The following is a 23,574-nucleotide window of genomic DNA, read 5'->3' as shown; positions in this document are numbered from 1 at the left end:
TAGGGTACTTAGCTTTAGAAGACTTCAGGTTTGAAATTCAAAAAACGAAAATTTCTGGTAGCGGCCGACCGTGCATACTGCTTCTGCTTCGGGCTCCTCCACGGCAAGAAAGACTGATAAAATGGCATCGGCTGCATGTTTTATACCCCTGACGACCTTACATCATGGAAGAGGTGACAGCATCCAATGCAGAAATCCCAAGACTCTGGTATTCGGGCCGACTGAGGGCTACCTGCAGGCAGATAACCCAAGTGTGATGACTGCAACAGTGAAACATGAAGAACATCCACACTGATCCATACCTATCAATTTTGGCAAAACATTTGCCATTCTCTTACCTAGAATTCAGATAAACAATTTATAATCATTATTTAAAATTAAAATGGAATAATACGAGTCCGAGTCTGAAGGGGCTTTACCCTCTTTGGGTAATACAGACACCACTGCCCCCCCCCCCCAAGATGCTGGTGCACCTTCCCTGTTAAAATACTGTTAAACAAGATCTTTATTACTTTCTTCCATCCTAACTTCCCAAATTTCCACAGGAATATAGTCTGATCATGGAGACTTTCCTGGTGATTGATTATACATTATCATTTTATCTCTTTTCTTCTTATTTTAACAATTTGTTGAGCCTCATCTACCTCTAACATTGGCATAATTAAGTCTTCCATTAATATTTCCATTTGTGCCATTACTTCTTTGCTTTATACACATTTTCATAAAAAATCAAAATCTCTCTAATACTTCTACAGGAACACTATTTTATATACCACAGGCTCCCTAGGTTTGGCAACAACCCTTTCTACAAAAGGTTTTCTGCTCTGGAGTTATCAAAAACAGTTGCTTAACAGCAACCTTTCTAAACTCATTACCACTATTCCTCTTCTTGTTGTCTAAGACTCCTCTTATTCTGCAATACTTGAACTTTTGTCAGGCCCACTAAAGAATTCCTATTACTTTATTCCCATATCTATTTCTACTTCTACCTTATTTGTAACGTTTTCATTTTGGCTCAATCACTAGAAATATCAATCTACTCTAATAACTCAATTTCTACACCCCATTCCTTACAAAAAAAGCAGGAAAACACCAGTGTCTCATTTTTACTTCATTATTCTGCATCTTTATTCAAATTGTCTGTTGGTGCAGGATTTGAAATAATTGCTGGATGCATGGCAAAGATTCAGTACACATGCTCTTGTGAAACAAATTCTATCCAGCCTTGCCTATTTATTGTACCTTGGAGAAGAACATGTAAATTCTGTCAGATTTCCTACTACTGAATTCACATATTCCATACCAAATATTCATGTGGGTGTACATATATTTCTTCAGACATCTACCCTCTTTTTGTTATATTTCCCTTCTAGTTCCTCCTAGTACGTCCTCACTACTACAAATCAAGTTCCAGTCCCACCCATAAATAATATTCCCTGCTGAGAACCAATTACTTCTCCCAATTTTTTTAAAGCCTCATAACAGCAGTTTTTGGTGGAATATAAACTCATGCCAGTAAAATCCCCCTCCCTAGACAACAGCCTGCTACTACCACAAATCTACCATTATTGACTTTATCACTATTGGAGCTCCTCTAGCAATCAGTATTATTATTACTCACCTTGTTCTGTTTTCCTGATTAATGCTGAATGGCCATCTGGCAGTCCTTTCTTCCTCAAATTCACATGCTCATTTCTAAGTGTCATTGTAACATTGCTATGCCCACCCTTACAATCCTTAACATAATTCAATACGGTCTGTTTTTTGTCTATACTTGTAAAACTATTTACATTCCATAATAACATGGACAGAGTGGCCACTATGAGAGTGAGCTATTATTCCTACCTATAAAACTGACAGTTCTTTTGAATGTGCATTTCCAGCTTTTGGCTTGCATGCACGCAGTAGTAGTTGTCAAGTGGCTCTTCTGATGAGTTGCTTCTTTCTCAGTTCCATTTGAATCCATATCATATTTTCAGGACTTTTTGCTTCAATGAAAACATTCAAAAACCTAAATAAAATTTCAGAAAGCGCTCATCCCTCCTACAAAGAGCAGGAGCACAAAACTACATATATATTCAACAAACTAGGTTTACCAATACAGATAGTAGCAGTTGCGCCAAAGTAAAGATTGCACCTACAGGCACTACATAATCTAAAATTAAGGTTACCTATGCTAAAGCATATGTTACAGCCTGTATTCCCACTTACATTGACTGCAGGCTGTCCTTTTGCTATCTTGATTCCCCTCCCAGATATGAAAAACAGCTTGCATGCTTTCAGTTAACATTAACTTTTAACCCAAAGAAAATTCAAAACCAGCTACCGTTAAATAAATAATCTAAACTGTGCATTATTCTACTAAATGCATTAAAGTATTAAGACTGCTGGGGAGGTTACTATTTCTCATTCACTTCCCATAGTTTCAAGCTTTATTTTTCATTGAACTGCTTACCACTGTATCTTTAAATGTTATATTTCTTTCAGCAAAGAGTGCTGAAAATTCTCAAGATTAATTGCTTGCACATACAGACAGTTAATATCCAAGTAAAAGCAGGCAGCTATGAAAGAAAAACAGCTTTGCAGATGCATGAAAGCATCTTTATAAATTTCACTCAAAACACAATGTATAGACTTCCCCTGGCCAACGGCCTGCACCTGCAGACTTGTCTCTTACTGAGAGCATATGTTAATTGAGACAAACAAGCAAATATCTTTACAGATTCAAGATATCTAGCATTTCCCATGCTCTTCATCTTTTTGTCTTAGTTTAAGCTTATTTGGTTAAAAAACTTGTTTACAGCTAAAATCAAAAACATTAATCTGGACATCCCAATTTGTAAAAACGGGAAATTACTGCTTTAATTCTACATATATCAGTGCACTTTTATCCCCCACTCCCAGCACCCCACTATCACAACATTATATTAACTTTATACTGTAATAAGATAAAGGTTGGTCAGAAGCACGTCTGTATATGTTATAACTAAAAAAATGGGTACATGCTTGTTTTAACATCTTTAACATATAGAGCCGTCATTAATAAGCCCCTCTAACCTCATACTTAAAGTTCCCATGATTACACTCTATGCAAAACTGCTTTACAATACAACATGCCGTTTATATCAGTTTATATAAATATTTAAAAAAAACTACTTTTACTTACAGTAATTTGTTACTTCCCTTCAGCATTCTTCTAAACATTAATGACATATAACTAGGTAGATACTTTGCAGTTAACCCACAAGTTAAACTTAGCAATATTCCAGTCTTTCACATTCACTTTTTCTTGCAAAACTATACTTCACACATTTATTTCTATATCCAGTGGGATTGATGCTTTATAGTTTTCTCCTATTTATTCATTAATTTTGGTATTCCTTTCCTTCTTCCTGATCATCTCCATCTCCCAACACCAGTCGCTAATTAAAGTCCAAAGTACTTCCTACTTCTCCTAGCCATTTACCTTTGGAACACTTGAAAATGCTTCACTGGCAAAGTCTCTCTATGGGCTTTGCTGTCAGAAGCATGAAAAACAGACTCCTCTTCTGCTTGCCAGCTCATTGTTTGTTGACGAAACTATTGCCTCTTTAGCTTATTCTGCATCAAAAGGCATATTTGATCCTCCAGGAAAACATTCTGAAGAAAGCTGGATACGGATACAGTAGCTTGAAGCCTAAGCCTGTCTCTTGACATTTCAAAAAAGAAATGCAGTCCGGTCCTTCCAATTTCTCTGGTACAGCAAAAAAACTAAGGTTTTCTCTGCACAAGCTTTCATCTAACTACTATTTTTGAAGCAACTTTTCTTGAGAAGGCTCATACTCAGCTAGCAGTTTTTTTCAATTCAGCCTGCGATTTTTCAGTTGCATCAGTTCACCTGGGCAGCTAATTAAAGTTTCTTTTTTTCAGCCTTTTGTTATTTGAGTTCCTATATTCCTTTAATGATTTGTTTATTTTACATACCTCTGATTAAATTTTCTCCTCTTAATTACTGGAAGCCATCTCCTGTTCCAAAGCCGAATCCTGAACTGCTTCTTGATCAACAGCTGTATGATTCTTCTCAGAGTTTTCTCTTTGCCTTTTCTGGTTCTGTTTTCAGGTTTCCCAAATTTCTTCTTTGCTTGCATCCAGGCATTGTAATTACTAGCTAGCAACTGAATTTTACTTATTTTAATGGCCATTTTTTTCAGTTTCCATTTTCACATTGGGAGAGCGGAAATCAAGCTGTTCCTCAGTCTACAGCCATCTTGGAAGTTTCAAACTGTGGTTGATTATAATATGCATGGGAGAAAATAATTTCTGGCAGAATAAGGTAGGTGGTACTGGGGATATGTATTTTCTTTGATTTTGATGGAGTTTGAACTCTTAATAGACATCCATCCTCCAACACCTGCTCCATCAGGTTCCCAGGTCACTAACCAAACTTGGACTGCCTAAGCTGCACTTGGGGCTTTATCCATCTACACCACAGGAGTTTACAATGTTGGGACTTTTCACCAAAATGCATCAGGATCAAGATTCCAACATTGAGTGCAAGAGAAAAAAATACTGTCAGAGTCTGTATCTAGGCTCTGTTACATACTCAATATGTGGTATAATGATTTGCTCAGGAAACAAGTGGAGGATCTTCCAAGGAAGATACTGAATTGTGACTGGGGAAGAGAATGAAATCAGTTTTCGAGTCCCAACAAAGCTGTCTCTCTCTATGATTGGTCTTTGACTTCACCACAGCAATAGGTTTTTGATTAGCATACTGAGTCAAATATAAGATTTACCCAGTTTCCTTGTTATCATTACACGGCCAAGCCTCATCACCAGATAACCCAATGCTATAACTAATCAGTGCAGCTCTATTATCACCAAAATCTTGCAGGAGTCCATTCTTGTCAATAACACACTAGCTTGTCAACTTACCGAATAAAACAGTGTACCACAATGCTGCCAAATTCACTACCCAACACCTACTGGCATTATGAAAACTGTTAGTTGCAGAAGAATAAGGTAGCTAAAATTCAGTGAAACTGAAAATGTACTGTCTTCTACTTACACACAGTGTTGCATATTTTCTGTATTTCCACATCCCACCTAGGTCCATTAGGTTCACTGGTACCACCTAGTAAAGATAATTTACAGTCTCAATAAATCTAGGTATGATTAATATTTTGGAAGTGTGTGCAATATCTGGAACAAGTTGAAAATGGCTAGCACAATCTGCAACAGGAAAGCACTCCTTTCCAAAAATCTGTTTTACAAACCAGTGGATTTGTCCGTGTAGTTTTAACTAACTTCTTTACACTCTTCTTTTCATTTAGAGTTTTTATTCTGAATACTATTTTTTTTTCCATTCTGAACTTTATCTCTAAAGAATCATGTTTGAGCTCTTAATGTATAACCACAGATTAAGCTTAAAGAACATAGGTCTTGTTACCCAATATCCCTCATGCCACTACTTTGACCACCCCCAAAGCCCCTTCCACTGCATCAGGTTACGGACTGCATGCCTTCTATTTGGGAAAAGCCTGGCCCAGAAGGACAACAATGTTAAGGTACAGTTGTGTACACTTACCATAAATGTAGATGTTCGAGTGTATTCACTGTTGCAGTCATCACATTTTGGTAATCTGCTGGCAGGTTGCCCTCAATCGGCCTGATTAACAAAGTCTTGGGTCCTGCGTCGGTTGCTGTCCCTTCTTCCATGACGTCAAGTCGTCAGGGGTATAAAACATGCAGCAGACACCATTACCTCAGTTTTTCTTGCCCCAGATGTCAGGTGCCCCCCGAATGGGGAGCAAAATAAAATTTAAAACAACAATATACCATCAACCAAAAGCAAATACACCAAAAAAGCTTTTAAGCATAGTAGCAGAAAGTAGCGGTATAGTCAGAGAAAAACAGGGGGCTGGAGGGAGGGTAACCAGGACTGCAACAGTGAATACACTCAAACATCTACATTTATGGTAAGTGTACACAACTGTACTATGTTCTTTGTGTTTCACTGTTGCAGTCATTACATTTGGGTATATTCCTAAAGCTATGGTTGGGAGGATGGATTTATACAGCATTAGGACCAGCTATAAGGCCCTGCAAGACAGCAGTGGCAAAGCCAGCTCTGGATTTAGAGAAAATTGGTAAATGATAATGCTTGGTGAAAGTATGAACTGAACTCCAGGTAGCAGCATCTAGAATATCCCTGGTAGGAACACCTCTGAGAAAGGCAGAAGTAGATGCAGCCCTGGTGGAATGAGATTTGATCCCCTAGGGGATAGGTTTTCCATGGTGCTTATAGCAGAAATGAATGCAATGACTTATCCATTTAGAAATGCTTTGTTTTGAAATAGCCTTTCCCTCTTCTCCTGCAGCAAATGCTACCAGCTGTTTAGATTTTCTTCGAGTTTTAGTCCTGTCCAAGTAGAATCTAAGTTGTCTGTGCACATCCAATGAATGCAGAATCCATTCCCCTTTGTTCTGTGGTTTGGGAAAGAAAATTGGCAAATGAATGGACTGACTAAGAGCCACACTGGACACCACCTTGGGCATGAAGGATGGATTGGTCCTGAGTGACACCCTGTCCACATGAAAGATGATGAAAGGCTCCACTGCCATAAGGGCCTGTAACTCAGATATCCTTCCAACTGAAGTGACTGCTAGAAGGTAGGCTGTTTTCCAAGAGAGAAGTTTTAAGTCTGCATTAGCAGCTGGCTCGAAAGGTGGTAGAGTGAGTTTCTCCAATACAAAGTTAAGGTCTCAGGCAGGGGTTGGAGCTCTCCTGGGTGGTCTCAGGTTTTTTGCCCCTCTGAGGAACTGCTTGAGCAGTGGATGAGAGAAGAGGGGAGGATCTGTGTTATAATGAGCTGAAATGGCTGAGGCGTACATTTTAATGGAGGAAAAAGACAGGCCCTTGTGAAGCATCTCAGTTAAGTACTGTAAAATCTGAGGTAAATTGGGCGCTGCTGTGCTCATTCCTTGAGACTGATTCCAAGCACAGAATTTTTTCCATTTGTCAGCATAAGATTTTCTAGTACTAGGTCTTCTCGCCTCCAAGATGACATCCATCACAGGTTTGCTGAGGGATGCTAAGGGTGAATTTAAGTGATTAGCCAAGCTGCGAGGTTCAATGTTGGGAGCCTAGGGTGCAGAATCTGGTTCTCCTTCTGACACAGCAAGGAAGGTGTCTGAGGCAGGTGCCATGGAGACATTTGTGACACACTGCGCAGGAGCGGGTACCAGTGCTGGTGTGGCCAGTCTGGAGCAATCAAAATCATTCTTGGTTTGTCCTGTTTGACTTTTAACAGAACTTTGCAGAGTAGAGGCAGAGGGGGAAAGGCGTAGACTGATAGGTTTTCCCAGCTGAAGGACAGATCATCCACTTTCCAGCCTTTTTTGTGGGGAGTCCTTGTGCAAAATCTGTCCAACTGGTAGTTCCGAGGGGGAGGCAAATAGATCTATGTCTAGGCTCCCTCATTTGCTTGTCAACATGTTGAAACTCCGTGGTTCCAGTCTCCACTCGTGTGGGTCCATGAAATTTCTGCTTAGTCCGTCTGCCAGTGTATTTAATTTTCCTGGCAGGAATTGAGCTTGTAGGTGCACTTGGTAGCTCAAGGCCGTGTTCTACAATGCCATGGATAGTCTGCAGAGGGGGTAGGAATGTGTACCCCCTTGCTTGTTTATGTACCACATAACCGTAGTGTTGTCCGTCTTTACCATTAGTTGTCCTGGAAGAATGCAGTTCTTGAAGGCTGTCAGAGCATTCTGTACAGCTAACTTTTCTTTTTGATTGATATGTAGGTGCATTTGATTTGGGTTCCATTTGCCCAGAATGCACTTCCCTGCCAGGTGAGCCCCCCATGCATAGTCTGATGTGTCTGTAGTTAGGGTTTGGGTGTAAGGGGGTAGCGTGAATGGCAATCCCTTGTTTTGGTGGCAGGCCTCTGCACACCATAGGAACTCCAGGCGTAAGCAGGGTATGATAGGAATCATTGTTTCCAGGCTGTGACAATGTTAACTCCATAGACTTTTTAAGTACCACTGAAGTTTCCTCATATGCAGTCTTGCATATGGAATTAGAAGAATGCAAGAGGCCATAAACCCCAAGGCTTGCAGTATTTGTCGTGCAGACAGCAGAGTTTTTGTAGCCACTTGTTTAAAGTAAGTTACCAAATGAATTAGCTTTTCTGGCGTGAGGAAAGCCACCTGGGCAGTTGTATTCAAGCTTGCACCCAGGAATATAATCTGTTGAGAGGGTACCAGTTGTGATTTTTTTTTTGTTTATGGTGTACCCTAGACAAGTTAGAACTCTTTTTACAAACACCAGATGATTTAGAAGTATGGCCTGGTTTTCTGCCTGAATTAGACAATCGTCCAGGTACGGATATATTTGAATATTTCTTTGCCTGCAAAATGCAATTAGTGGAGCCAGGCACTTTGTGAATACCCTGGGGGCAGTAGATAAGCCAAAGGGCAGTGCAGAGAACTGATGCTGTAAACAGCCTGCTTTGAAGTGTAGGTATCTTCTGCAAGATTCCCTGATTGTGACATGCAGGTAAGCTTCTTTTAAATCTAGAGTTGTCAACCAGGCATCTTTGCCTAGCATAGGAAGTAACTGGTGAAGAGTCAGCATCTTGAATTTTGGAATGTCCAGAAAGGTGTTTAGAGTACACAGGTCCAGAATTGGACACAATGAGTTGTCTTTTCTGAGTACCAGGAATAGCCTGGAATAGAAACATTGTCCCTTTTCCTCTTCTGGTACCGGTTGAATAGCCCCCATGTTTAAGAGGGAAAGTGCTAGTTTCTGAGGCTCTGGCCACCCGTTTGGTGTTGGCAATGTGTGGAAATGATATCTGTATCCCTGGGACACTATATTTAAAACCCATTTGTCCTGGGTTATGAGTTCCCAGTTTTTTGCATGAAAAGCAATCTTTCCCCCCAAAGGGGGGGGGCTAAAAGGTAAGTGCGTGGTAATTTTAAAGGAAAGTCATTGAGACTGTTTACCACAGGGAAGTGTCTTGTTATTTCCAGATTTGGAAGTGGAGGCCCCCCATTGCTTAGTTCTGAGAGTCCCCTGGGACTGAAACCTGGTGCTTTTGGTGTGTCTGGATTTGGCTTGGAGGATCTGGAAGGAGCTGGAAAGGACCAATTCTTGGTAGGCCAGTGCCTACTAAATCTTGGAGGTAGCACTTGAGAAATCTTTTACAGTTTGCACAGATTTAGCTTTATCATCCATATTTTTTAAAACTTATTCAGCCTTATTGCCAAACAGGCGGTCCTGATTTAAAGGAGCATCCAACAGTTTTGCTTTAACAGGATCAGGCAGAGATTGCTCCTTAAGCCAAGCATGCCTTCGAAGCACAGACCCAGTAACAGCAGCCCTGCAAGAGGCCTCTAAAGAATCAAAACCACATTGCAAAGTATGTTTTCCAACTTGTTCAGCAGAATGAAATAAACCCTGTATATCTTTATTTTCCACACAGTCAGAAATCAACATCATTTTCTGTTTAAGCAGTCCAATAATATGCTGTTGCTATTTTACCATATGAAATTGGCAATTTAAAGCCCTGATAGCCAAGGCTGCAGAAGTATAAACCTTTTTACCCCATCTATCCAGTGCCCTGGAGTCTCTATCAGAAGGGGTAGGATTTTTAGCAGTAGAAGCCTTAACGCCCTTAGGCCCTTGAGAAGTGGTTTCAGGCTCTGCAACAGGATTTTTGAAAAGGAACTTGTGGGAATCAGGAACCCTGTAGCATCTGTATGGTTTACAAGGAGCTGGAGGCAGGGAATCAGGGGCCATACTGGATTCCGAAAACACATAATCAACAATATCTAGTAAGCCAAAGGCCTATGCTGAGGTAAAAGAAGAAAATACCTAAGCCTCTTTTTTGAATCAGAGAATTCCTGACTTTCCCAGTGGAAATGCTCTTGTAAGGTATGTAAAGTTTCACCAAAAGAGAAATCCTCTGGGGGGGCAGAGGGAATGGAATCTTCTGCATTAGAATCCTCATAAGTAGGTATGGACAAATCCAGGTCATTAGAAGAGTCAGAAGAAACAGAATCCTGATCAGAAGATTCATAGTCAAGATCAGGCCTAGGCCTCTTAGAAAGGGGGGGGGGGTTGACTACTTGACTACCGCTGATTAGAGTAATTAGATCTTCAGCCATTTTGATCATTTGTTTATTAGCCATAGGAGCCTGAACATGTGGCTTGGGCAGCGTCTTTTTTTTTTTTTTTCCCGACATAGATCGAGATTTAGGCCTTAGTGTTGAAGGTGGAGTTGGTTTGATATGCAAGTCTGTAGGCCTGAATACACCCTCAAAGTTCGGTGCCTGCACAGCGGCTCCAGACCCATCCAAGGTAGAGACATCTGCGGGTTCCATAGTTGAAGTATCTTGCGGCATACCGGACTCCGAATGGGTCTCAGTAGAGGCCTGCGAGTTAGAAGTAGCGGGTATCAGGGGCTGCGAAAGCACCTCACTGAGTACCGGCGAACTGGCGGCTGGCTTAGGAGAAGCATCATCAGCAGTTTTGGACCTCAACGGCCTGTCTCTGTCTTTATCTTTGCGTTTTTTCTAAATTCCGGTAGTCGGATGGCTAACCGACGTCATTTCAGGATAATTAAACCGAGAACCAAAATAATTAGAGGCAAAAATATACTGACGACGGATAATGCACTGATTAAATAAAGCACAAAACCGACAGCAAGGTACGTCGTGGTCAGGGCCTAGGCAAGGAATACAGTACAGATGAAAATCTGAGGTATTTGCTTTCCACAAGTAATGCAATTATTAACTTTTACTGACATCGGTAAGGAGCTGCGGTGGTGGTGCTGCGGTAGCGTTGTCGCCTCACAATAAGACATTGTCCTGTTCGATTCTCAGCTAGAGCGTCTTCTGTGTGGAGACGTGCGTGAATGGGCGTACCTTCGTTGAAAGTTGTGCGTCAGGGCTGGCAACTTGGCATGTAAAAATCTACTGCCAATCATTAGCGGACCGGAGTTCCGCTGTGACGACCCCTAACTGGGAAAACACGAAAGACACAACAACAACTGACATCGGTAAGGAGCAAGAAAAAGTTTCCCCAATGGGGTACTTAGCTTTAGTTGAAGACTTCGGTTCTGAAACTCGAAAACAAAAATTTCAGGAGTTGGTCGACTGGCACTTGCGAACTGCTTCTGCTTCGGGCACTGCACGGCAAGAAAAACTGAGGTAATGACGTCGGCTGCATGTTTTATACCCCTGATGACCTGGCGTCATGGAAGAAGGGACAGCAACTGACACAGGACCCAAGACTTTGTTAATCAGGCCGACTGAGGGCAACCCGCCAGCAGATTACCCAAATGTAATGACTGCAACAGTGAAACACGAAGAACATCAAAATAAATACGATCTAAATTAAAAACTCCCCACATCTAACCTACCAGTGTTTGGGTTAATATTAACTGGCATGGCATTTTTAACTGTAGCCAACAACCAATGTCAATTGCTCTATGAAATTAGATGAACACTCAAGGAAATTTCATGCACATACACAAAAAAAATGAAATAAGCCATAGAGACAAAATGCTTCTGTGGAAAATTGTTTCAGGCTTACCTTTCTGAGGCCCAGGCCTTCGCATTTTATAAGAATCCTACTGTGAAAATTTTGTTTTCAGCTTTTCTCAGCAACCAAGAAAATTCTGGTAAAAGAAAGAACATAATTATATTCTACTGTGTACTGAAAACAGTACAACATCTAGTAAGGTCTAGTATTGGACTATAGCCTGGTTCCATTAAGTTTGAACTATATGACAAAACAGTCTTACTAATTTAAGAAAATGCACAAAATCTACAGCAGATTATTAGTAACAAACGTAAACAAATATTTCTACATTCGCTACAGCAGCACTGGTTAATTTCAGGTGGTATACTTGTGTTTCAAAGCTCAGAGAACATGCAAGTAAAAAAAAACTGTAGTGAGAAGTGCCCTACAGAGAAACTAAGATATTCATTTTAGCAATAAATATAAAGCAAATGAGATACCACAGGGTTAGTCAAAAGGTATTAATTTAATAGCCAGCATAACAAACTGATGAAAAATGACTGAATGGTGCTAAGTGATTGACTGAAATCGACTGACAATTAAGCTCCAGAAAATCAGTTTTTATACCAATTAAGGTCAACAAAAAAACACTCAGCCAGCATGGCAAATTGAGGTTATTGCTCTGTTTGCAAAGTGAACATGGACATTGTCCTTTCTCTGTTCACGATGACCTTGCACATTTTCCTAGTGATGAAGGATATTGTTCTTTTAACTTTCAGACAGGCTTCACAATATCAAAACAACCTTTTAAATGAGTATCAAACGATGCACATCAAATTAAATTGTGCAGTTGCTGCGACCTTCTACAATCCATAAACAACACTGCAGGTTTTATACAATACAATAAAACAGAAGCTGCCACAAACTTTGTATTAATGCTGCTGCTGTTTGAACTTAATGTAAAGACATATTTAAAGCAGCACTCTTTGCAATATTAAAAGAAATCCTTGTAAAATATAGCATTATGCATACTGACACTGATATGTTTTAATCCAAATTATACACAAACTACATGAAAAATCATAAAAGGAACATTGTTACTTTTCAGGTCATAAGATGTATACAACTGCCTAAATTAGTGCCACAACTAACAGGTACATAAGCTTGTGAGCCAGTACAATACAGGAAATGTTGAAAATAATGTATACATTTTAAGTGCTTGAGAGCAAAACACTGGACAATTTGTCTATCTTTCTAAATTCAAAATGGATTGAGAGCAGAAAAATAAAAATACGAGAGTACAAAAAGAATTTTCTGGTTGCATCCGTGCAGCAGATGGCTGATGTAAAATAGTTAACATCTTAATGGTCCTTTTTTCAGCAGGACCCTATGTTTTTCTACAGGTCTGTTGTGATGATTTAATTATCCCTCTGTCCTCTTTTTACTTTACAAAATTAGGTGAATGGATATATTAAATGAAAGATATTGTAAAGCAAAAGTAAAATACTCCTGTAAGTAATTAAAATTTGAGATTCAGATGATCTGTTTAGGTAATCATACACATCTCTTCAACTCTGAGCTCAGTGCTCACATTCTTACAACAGGAGAAACGTTACACACGCATTTCAGGCTTCTTTTGCTTTCAGTACACAAGAGACATCTTGGTTTTAAGTTAATGTTACACAAAGACACTTTAATAAACTTACGTCATCTACCTATCACTTTGAATCTGCCCCTTTGATACGGAAATTAAGCAAAACACAAAAATGAACTCTGTGTTCAGTGTACATCTTTTTGGGAGCGGGAGGGTTGAGCATATTTCATTTATTAATATGCCAATATCAAGTGTGTAAGTGTAAGTGTGTGTGTTTCTGTGTGTGTTCTTGTGTGCCATTAGTTCACCCTCATGTGTCATAGGCTTCAATTGCACCTAAACAGAACTTTGATTGGGTTTTGCTTCAGCAGGTGCTTCATTTCTAAGGTCCCAGACTGTAATAGTCCCCCCAGAACAAAGAAGAGGACTCGTGTTTGTTGTCCATTGCTCCGCTGGTATTGTACATTGTCAATAATATCTTGGTTTGGAGGTTCTGCACATTCAACAAAATTTACCTCTGTTTGTACACGACTTGATGTTCACAGTCCAAATCCCTGCAGCAAAATAAATCTAGTACCACCAACATGAGGGTTTGAAGACCTTTCCCTCCCTAACCATTAACAGCACCTCCCAGAAGGAAAACCAGGTTTCTTTCTCAAAATGAGTTTGTGATGGTATCTTATTTCAGGATCACTGCCTGAGACAACAGTACTATTCCTTTCCCTCTAAGGCACAAGTACCACATTTTAATGTCATATTGTTTAGAAAAATATCTGCCCATATTGTTCATTTTCTATGACACTGCAAACTATAAATTCCTGAAGTAGTTATAAAACTTTTTTTTCCATAAACAGCTCAAACTGCTAGTAGCATATTACTGATATTACAAACCCAGACTCAATTATTGCATTTCAAAATCAAAATCATGCCCATTATTACATTTTTCACATACCAATGCACAACTTAACTATTTCCTTTTTAACATGTACATCGTGACCTCAGACGGACACATTTACTATACCTAACATTCATATGTCACAACAGAGGGTCAGAAAAGAAGTTTCCTCTCATTTTAGGACCAGATGCTAAAGTAAACTGAGTGGTGTGCATGTAACTTTCCTTAATAATGTATACACTTCAATTTTTTGTACTCTTCTGTGTCCTTAAAATCTCATTATTAATGTTCTCTCACACACTTTAACTGTTCTTTCATTTCTCCTCAAAAGGGACTTGAGAAAGTACAGTTGTGTACACTTACCATAAATGTAGATGTTCGAGTGTATTCACTGTTGCAGTCATCACTTTTGGGTTATCTGCCTGCAGTAGGCCTCAGTCAGCCTGATTAACAAAGTCTTGGGTCCTGCGTTGGTTGCTGTCCCATCTTCCATGACGTCAGGGGTATAAAACATGCAGCCAACGACATTACATCAGTTTTTCTTGCCCCAGATGTCTGTCAGGTGCCCCCTTAATGGGAAGCAATTAAATCTATAAATATACAAGGTTATACCTCGAATAAAAAAACAAATACACCAAAAAGCTTTTGAAGATAGTAAAGTAGAGGTATATCCAAAAAAGAAAAAGAAGGAGGCTGGAGGGAGGGTAACCAGGACTGTAACAGTGAATACACTCGAACATCTATATTTAAGGTAAGTGTACACAACTGTACTATGTTCTTCGTGTTACACTGTTGCAGTCATCACTTTTGGGTAGATTCCCAAAGCTACGGATGGGATGAGGAATTTAAATAGAATTAGGACCACCTAAAAGGCCCGGCAAGACTGCAGTGGCAAAGCCATCTCTGGATTTTGAGAAAATTGGCAGATGGTAATGCTTGGTAAAAGTATGTACAGAACTCCAGGTAGCAGCTTCTAGGATGTCCCTGGTAGGGACACCTCTGAGAAAGGTTGTAGAGGTAGATGCAAGCCCTGGTAGGGTGGGGTCTGATCCCCTGTGGGATAGGTTTTCCATGGTGTTTGTAGCAAAAAATTAATGCAATGGCCTATCCATTTGGAAATGGTTTGCTTTGAAATAGCCTTCCCCTCTGCCCCTGCAGTAAATGCCACCAGCAGTTGATCAGATTTCCTTTGAGGTTTAGTTCTATCCAAGTAGAATCTAAGTTGTCTGTGCACGTCTAAGGAGTGCAGAATCCTTTCCCCTTTGTTCTGTGGATTAGGAAAGAAGGCTGGCAAATGTATGAAATGATTAAAGGCCACACTGGATACCACCTTGGGCATGAAGGAGTGATTGGTCCTGAGGGACACCCTGTCCGCATGAAAGATGATGAAAGGCTCCACTGCTATGAGGGCCTGTAATTCAGATACCCTTCTTGCTGACGTGATCGCTAAAAGGAAAGCTGTTTTCAAAGAAAGGAATTTTAAGTCTGCAGTGGCAGCTGGCTCAAAAGGAGGAAGGGTGAGCTTTTCCAACACAAAATTGAGGTCCCAGGCTGGAGTTGGAGCTCTCCTGTGTGGTCATAGATTTTTGGCCCCTCTGCGGAACTGCTTAAGCAGTGGATGAGAGAAGAGGGGTGGTTCTGTGTTATAATCAGCTGAGATGGCTGAGGTGTGAATTTTTATGAAGGAGAAAGACAGGCCCTTATGAAGCATCTCGGTTAAGTATTGTAAAATCTGAGGTACACTGGGCACTGTTGTGCTCATCCCTTGAGATTGGGTCCAGGCATAGAATCTTTTCCATTTTTCAGTGAAAGACTTTCTGGTACTAGGCCTCCTTGCCTCTAAAATGATAGCCATCACTGGTTTACTGAGGGATGGTAAAGGAGAAATTATGTAATTAGCCAGGCTGCTAGATTCAGTGTTTCAAGTTGAGGATGCAGAATTTGGTTCTCCTGAGACAATAGAGTAGGAGTCTGAGGCAGGTGCCATGGGGCCCACAGTGAAAATGCACAAGAGGGGGTACCAGTGTTGCGTGGCCAGTCTGGTGCAATCAAAACCGTCCTTGGTTTGTCTTGTTTGAGCTTTAGTTGTACTTTGGAGAGTAGAGGCAGAGGAGGAAAGGCATAAACTGATAGGTTTTTTTCCAGCTGAAGGACAGAGCATCCACTTTCCAAGCTAGTTTGTGGGGAGTCCTTGTGCAGAATTTGTCCAACTGAAAGTTATGGGGGGAGGCAAACAGGTCTATATCTGGGCTCCCTCATTTGCTTGTCAACATGTTGAAAATCCTTGGTTCCAGTTTCCACTTGTGTGGGTCCATGAGGTTTCTGCTTAGTTCGTCTGCCAGTGTATTAAGTTTTCCTGGCAGGAATTGAGCTTGTAAATGTATCCGATAGCTCAGGGCTGTGTTCCACAATGCCATGGCTAGTCTACAGAGGGGGTAAGAATGTGTACCACCCTGCTTGTTTATGTACCACATAACAGTGGTGTTGTCCATCTTTATCATTAATTGTCCTGGAAGAATGTGGTCCTTGAAGGCTGTCAGAGCATTCTATACAGCTAACATTTCTTTTTGATTGATATGCAGGTGCATTTGACTTGGGTTCAATTTGCCCTGAATGTACTCCCTTGCCAGGTGGGCCCCCCCATTCATAGTCTGATGCGTCTGTTGTTAAAGTTTGGGTGGTAGGGGGTAGTGTGAATGGTAGCCCCCTGTTTGGGTGGCAGGCCTCTGCCCACCAAAGGAACTCTAAGCGTACACAAGGAATGATAAAAATCATTGCCTCTAGATCCTGTGAATGTTGACACCATAAGTTTTTGACTTACCATTGCAGTTTCCTCATATGCAGCCTTGCATATGGAATTAGAAGAATGCAGGAGGCCATGAACCCCAAGGCTTGCAGTATTTGCCTTGCAGATAACTGGGTTTTTGTGGCCACTTGTTTGAAGTAGGTTGCCAAATGAGTCCGTTTCTCTGGCATGAGGAAAGCCATCTGGGAAGTTGTATTCAAGCTTGATCCCAGGAATATAATTTGTTGACAGGGTACCAGTTGTGATTTCGTTTTGTTTATAGTGTACCCCAGACAAGTCAGTACCCTTTGAACAAAGGCCAGATGATTTAAAAGAATGTCCTTGCTTTCTGCCTGAATTAGACAATCGTCCAGATATGGGTATATTTGAATATTTTTTTGCCTGCAGAATGCAAGGACTGGAGCTAGGCACTTTGTGAATACCCTGGGCACAGTAGATAAGCCAAAGGGCAGTGCAGAGAACTGACAGTGCATGTAGCCTGATTTGGTATTTTCTGCAAGACTCCCTGATAGAGTATGTGCAGGTATGCTTCTAGTGTTGCCAACCATGCATCTTTGCCTAGTATAGGAAGCAGCTGGTGAAGAGTCAGCATCCTGAATTTTGGAATCACCAGAAAGGTATTTAGAGTAGAAAGGTCCAGGATAAGACGCCATGTATTGCCTTTTCTGGGTACCAGGAAAAGTCTCGAATAGAACCCTTGTCCCTTTTCCTCTTCTGGTACCAACTGAATAGCCCCCATGCTTAAGAGAGAGAGAGTACTTGATTTTGGGCCTCTGCCCACTGATTTGGGGGTAGAGCTGGCCACTCGCTTGGTGTTGGTAAGGTGTGGAAATGAAATCTGTATCCTTGGGAAACTATATTTAAAACCCATTTGTCCTGGGTAATGAGTTCCCAGTTTTTGGCCTGCAGACCAATCTTTCTGCCTAAAGGAGCATTCAGTTGGAAAGTGCTTGAAAGTTTTAGAAACAAGTCATTGAGACTGTTTTCCATAGGGGGGGGGGGTGTCTTACTACTCCCTGATTTGGGTGTGAAACCTCCCCACTGCTTAGTCTTGTGTGTCCCTTGGGACTGAAACCTGGGGTTTCTGCTATGTCTGGGTTTGGCTTGAGAAGACCTTGAAGATGCTGGAAAGGACCAATTCTTAGAGGGCCAGTGCCTACTAAATCTTGGAGGCTGACCTTGTAAGAAATCTTTAACAGTTTACATAGATTTAGCTTTATCTTCCATCATTTTAAGAACTTCCTCAGGCTTGTTGCCAAACAGGCAGTCCTGGTTTAAGGGAGCATCCAACAATTTAGCTTTAACATGATCAGGTAAAGATTGCTCCTTAAGCCAAGCATGCCTTCTGAGCGCAGAACCAGTAACAGCAGCCTTGCAAGAGGCCTCTAAAGAATCAAATTCACATTGCAAAGTATGTTTTCCAACCTGTTCAGCAGAATGCATTAAATCCTGTAATTCTTATTTTCTGCACAGTCAGGAACATCATTTTCTGTTTAAGCAATCCAATAACATGTTGTTGATACATTAACATATGAAACTTGCAGTTTAAAGCCCTAATGGTCAAGGTTGCAGAAGTGTAAACCTTCTTACCAGATCTATCCAGCGTCCTGGAATCTCTATCAGAAGGGGTAGGACTTTTAGCAGTAGAAGCCTTAATGCCCTTGGGTCCCTGTTAAATAGTCTCTGGATCAGCAATAGGATTTTTAGAAAGGAACTTGTGTGAATCAGGAACCCTGTAATATCTGTCAGGTTTTATGGGAGCAGGAGGCAAGGAATCAGGGGCCAAACTAGATTCTGAAAAAGCATCATCAACAATGTCTAGTACTGGAGGAATAGCTAAAGGCCTATGCTGAGGCAGGAGTAAGAAATTCCTAAGCCTTTTTTTTTTGAATCAGAAAAATCCTGGCATTCCCAGTGGAAATGCTTCCTTAGAGTATATGTAAGGTTTCACCAAAAGAAAAATCCTCTGGAGGGGAAGCAGAGGGAATAGAGTCCTCTGCATCAGAATCCTCATAAGTAGATAAGGGCAAATCCAGATCATCAGAAGAATCAGAAACCTGGTCAGAAGATTCAGGTCAGAAGATTCATAAACAACTTCAGTCCTAGGTCTCTTAGAAGGGGGAGGCTGGTTTCCCCTGATTACAGTTATAAGATCTTCAGCTATTCTTATCATTTGTTTTTTAGGCATAGAGGCCTAAGCATGCGGCCTGGGCATCGGTTTTGTAGGCAGGGTTAGAGATTTAGGCCTAAAAGAAGAAGGAGGCGTTGGTTTAATATGCAAGTCCGTAGGCCTGAATACACCCTCAGAAGCCGATGTCTGCACAGCGGCTCCAGACCAATCCGAGGTAGAGACATCCGCAGGTTCCATAATTGAAGCATCTCGCAGCACACCGGACTCCGAATGGGTCTTAGTAGAGGCCTGCGAATCAGAAGTAGCGGGTATCAGGGGCTGCAAATGCGCCTCACTGAGTACTGGCGAACTGGCGACTGGCTTAGGAGAAGCGTCGTCGGCAGTTTTGGATCTCTGCGGCCTGTCTCTGCCTTTATCCTTGCATTTTTTCAGAATCCTGGTAGTCAGATGGCTAACCACCGACATTTCTGGATAACTAAACTGAGAACCTAAATATTTTTAGGAGAAAATATGCAGATGACGGATAGTGCGCTAATTAAATAAAGCAGAAAACCAACAGCACGGTACATTGTGGTCAGGGCCTAGGCAAGGAATACAGTACGAATTAAAATCTTTATGAGGTATTTGCTTTCAACAAGTAATGCAATTATTAACTTTTACTGACATCGGTAAGGAGCAAGAAAAAGTTTCCCCAACGGGGTAGCTTTAGATGAAGACTTCGGTTCTGAAACTCTAAAACAAAAATTTCAGGAGTTGGCCGACCGGCACTTGCGAACTGCTTCTGCTACTGCATGGCAAGAAAGACTGATGTAATGGTGTCGGCTACATGTTTTATACCTCTGACGACCTGACGTCATGGAAGAGGGGACAGCAACCTACACAGGACCCAATACTTTGTTAATCAGGCCGACTGAGGGCTACTGCAGGCAGATAACCCAAAAGTGATGACTGCAAAAGTGAAACACGAAGAACATCCACTGCAACACGTCACTGAACTCATTAATGAAAATGCAAAATACTTAAGTGCATAAAATGTACATTGTAACAGCATGAAAATAACATTCAGTATAAAACAATACATACATGCTGATGTATAGGGCACATTGTTATAGTTAAACTGTACACATTACAAGTGGCAACAACTTTTTAAAAAAAACATGTAAATTAATTACAATTTTACTAGCTACCAATGTTAACTGTGAATGAAAGTTTCCACAAAGTTGCTTATCGTCGCTCTGTTTCACGAGTTAATGGTTTGGTACATTTGTCCATAGTCACTCTCTGTGTTATAAAAGTTCTTTAAAAACAACTAAGTTGTTTTTTTTCTGTAGATTGTATTTTATGCAAGTCTTAAAATGGGATGCTTTTCTGTGTAATTTCTGTAATCAGGTCTGCCATCTCCTGCAGCAAAAAATGGAGCGGTTCACAAGGGGATTTAACTCTAGGCATTCACATGCATGAAAGGCACCGGAATAAAGTTGGGTGACCATCAAGGCCTACTTACCTTTTGATGTTTTTCAGGTATTCTGAACAGAAGGAGAATCATATTCTTGTCAGCTTTATCTGATGATGAGCCCTTTTAAGCATAAATATTCGCTACAGTTTCCCAACATTTTTATTTGGTAACATAACACTTTCTACTTCAACCACTTTTTAGTATTTTTTCTTTGGTTGTACTTATACAACCACTAGCCATACTTTAATAACAACATAGGGTCCTGTCAATTTGCACTCCATTTATTTGCACTGCTAAACTGGCGAACCATTACCATATCTACTTGTTCCAATTTAACCTCTCCTCTCTTCCCATACTTGCTTCTGTAACCCATTACTGAGGGCATATCCAGCTTTCCAGACCCTTCTTTATGCCCAGAGAATGTTGGCCTTGGAACTACTCCCACCATGTTATAATTTTATTTCTTCAAGTGGAAAAACATGTAGAATAATTTTCTTGCAGGTATATGGGTTGGCTTGCTATTAGTCCATTAGCTGACAGCTTACACTCCTGTAGAAAATTCGTATTTCACACAGTGCTTTTCAGTGCCTCAGGAAGTCCATACTGCTTCCCTTGTTGCATTTATACTGTACACGGTACATGTAACATATCTGAAAAGAACACATCTGGAAATATAGTTTTGGTTATCAACCATTCTACTTTTTATGGTTTTCTTTTTTGAAACACTTCACCGGACTCTTGTCTGTAAAAAGGTCAGTGTTGATCAGTGTAATACACTGGTTAACAAAATAAAATAAATCTGGAACTCATAACTCTCTTTTTCTTGGATAACCTAGGAAGCAAGTAACAAATGCATGCCTTTCTATAGGTATAACAATACTTTCTATGAAAAGAGCTTTTTTTTTTTTTATTTTTCTTAAACTCCTCTGTCACTTGCTGAGTGGTAATACAGTTCATTCACTTTTTTGTTTTCAGTTAAAATACACAATTCTAACCTTTCCTATCATGTTAGGCTCTCCTTCACAATTTTAATTAAGTTTCTTATTTAATGAACTGCATTTAAAATCCTGTTAGCCTGCCGCTCAAATTCTTAGACAAACAGTATCCTCACTTCAGATGATGTAATTGCTGTTTGCACACACAATGGAAGTGATAAGAATACCATCACATTGGACTTTCTACTTCATATGCAACTAAAAACTGCGGTGGTGGTGCTGTGGTAGCGTTGTCGCCTCACAGTAATTCGTTGTAATGTTCGATTCTCAGCTAGAGCGTTTACTGTGTAGAGACATGCGTGAATGGGCGTACCTTCGTTGAAGGTTGTGCGTCAGAGCTGGCAACTCGGCACGTAAAAATCTACTGCCAATCATTAGCGGACCGGAGTTCCGCTGTGGCGACGCCTAACTGGGAAAAGCCGAAAGACACAACAACTTCATATGCAACTAAAACAGTATTTTGTACAAAAGCAAGTTGTACATTGTTGACAGAAAGGACATAAAGACAGGTCCCTTTGGACTCCACAGATACTAACAATTCTCTTTACTATGTTACTTACTTGCTTCTCCTCAGCTAAAGGTTCATAGATTCATAGGTATATACATGGCTAATGACCAAACAGTTCCTTTATAAGCCTAGCCGTGCAACCCAAATGTACTCCACCGGTTATTTCAAGGGATGTAAGCTAGTGCATGAGTTGCATTTACTCTCAAAGCCCAACACTGTGGAACTTTTTGCATTGAGTACATTTATTTAGTACAGATAGTTCCTTCATTACTAACCTGATGTACTACTACAATTAGCTTGACCTTTTTACCATGTGCTTTACTCTCCTGTTGACACTAATTATGGAAAGTTAAATTACCTGTGAGCTTTTATTTTGTTGACATTAACTGTAAAAATCAAACTATTTCACAATACCTTTTAATGGCTCACTAGTTTTTCCTGCTGCAGTCAGACATTTCCTTGTTCAGACGGGGAGTAATGAAATCAGAATGTGGACAACATACACTTTACAAAGAAATATTTACATATATAGGGAGTAAAGCTTGCTTAAATTGTCTTTAAATTATTCCTCTGTCTTGATCACCTCCCCGAGGAACTTTCCTTTCTGAGTTTTTTCTTTTTCACTTAGTGCTTACTTTTCTTTTTTTCCCATCTTTAATGCTCCTCCTGCCTTTTTTTCCTTTTAATTTGATTCTGTAATCTATTAACCTGGTCAAGATTTCTGTTTCACTTCAGTTTTCACTGCTTGATTTTCCGTTTTATTTTCTTTCACATGCTTATATGATTCCTCTGCACTGTCTTGTAGTTTATCACCTTGCCATGATATCTAAGGCCACTTGCAGCTGTAAGATATAAAATAATACCTATTGTAGTAGAACTGGAATAAACGTTTTTCTTGCACACAATTCTTTTTATTTTGATTACACATTCTTTTTATTATGATTCCTTTTTTCACATTCAGTAAAATTGCAAACAAATGTAAGGAACTTTTGTAGTGGTCTCTATTTTCTCTGCCCTTCTACCACACATTGTCCTTTACATTTCGGTTGTTTCTGAGTTGCCCATTTAATAAAATCTAGCAGTAATTCAGAGCTTGGCCTGTCTGGGCAATTATTTTTAGGCGATACGATGCTATCTCTTGGACTCTGTTTAAAATATGCAAATTACATTATTCTCTTAGAAGGTGCCTTGGGAGCCACCCTTCCTGGAAGATTTAGATGTCATTTTGCACATTGCCCTAGAAGCAAAAAAGCCATTAGTTTTGAACCTTGTTTTCGCCCAACATAATTTTTTTACGTACTTCATGAATCTTAACTACTATCTATTTTTAGGGTCTGAGAGACAGAGCTTTTCTGGCCTATTATTGAACTTTAATAACTGTGGTGTCTCACTTTCCTATAATTAAAACATACAGCTAACTGCTAACACAATGGAATGGTTTTCAACATAAAACATATGAATACCAACTTTCAGTAACTTTACTGTTCCTTATTTAAACTTTATAGAGCTTTACTTAAACTCTGTGGTTTCTTATTCAAATTCTACAGTTCTTTAACATTTTGCAGTTCTTTAAAAAAAAAAAAAAAAAAAAAAAAAAACAAAGCCTTGAACTTTAACTGTCTAAAGTAAGCAAACAGAAAGGTAGGACCTCACCCTTTCAGTACCAGGAAGTTCTCTCCA

At 40.1% G+C, this 23,574-nt stretch overlaps 1 protein-coding gene across 2 annotated transcripts in view; it reads right to left on the bottom strand.

Moving 5' to 3' along the window:
* SCMH1 (Scm polycomb group protein homolog 1) overlaps positions 1 to 23,574 on the bottom strand; it is a 1,495,203-nt gene that overhangs the window by 1,430,698 nt on the left and 40,931 nt on the right. Inside the window, exons 2-3 of one of the 2 annotated variants that reach the window (XM_044062427.1) lie at positions 11,582 to 11,666; positions 5,048 to 5,113 (exon numbers count right to left, since the gene is read on the bottom strand). In XM_044062427.1, coding sequence (XP_043918362.1) covers positions 5,048 to 5,113; positions 11,582 to 11,606 — 91 coding nt within the window. In that variant the 5' untranslated portion in view covers positions 11,607 to 11,666. The remainder of the gene's footprint in view (positions 1 to 5,047; positions 5,114 to 11,581; positions 11,667 to 23,574) is intronic. The other variant, XM_044062428.1, reaches the window with a different exon arrangement.

The sequence above is a fragment of the Protopterus annectens genome, chromosome 2.part1, assembly GCF_019279795.1.
Source record: "Protopterus annectens isolate FY-2018-M chromosome 2.part1, PAN1.0, whole genome shotgun sequence".
Classification (NCBI taxonomy): Eukaryota; Metazoa; Chordata; order Ceratodontiformes; family Protopteridae; genus Protopterus; species Protopterus annectens.
The sequence above is the reverse complement of the archived record's forward strand: the minus strand, read 5'-3'. Positions and strand labels throughout refer to the sequence as shown.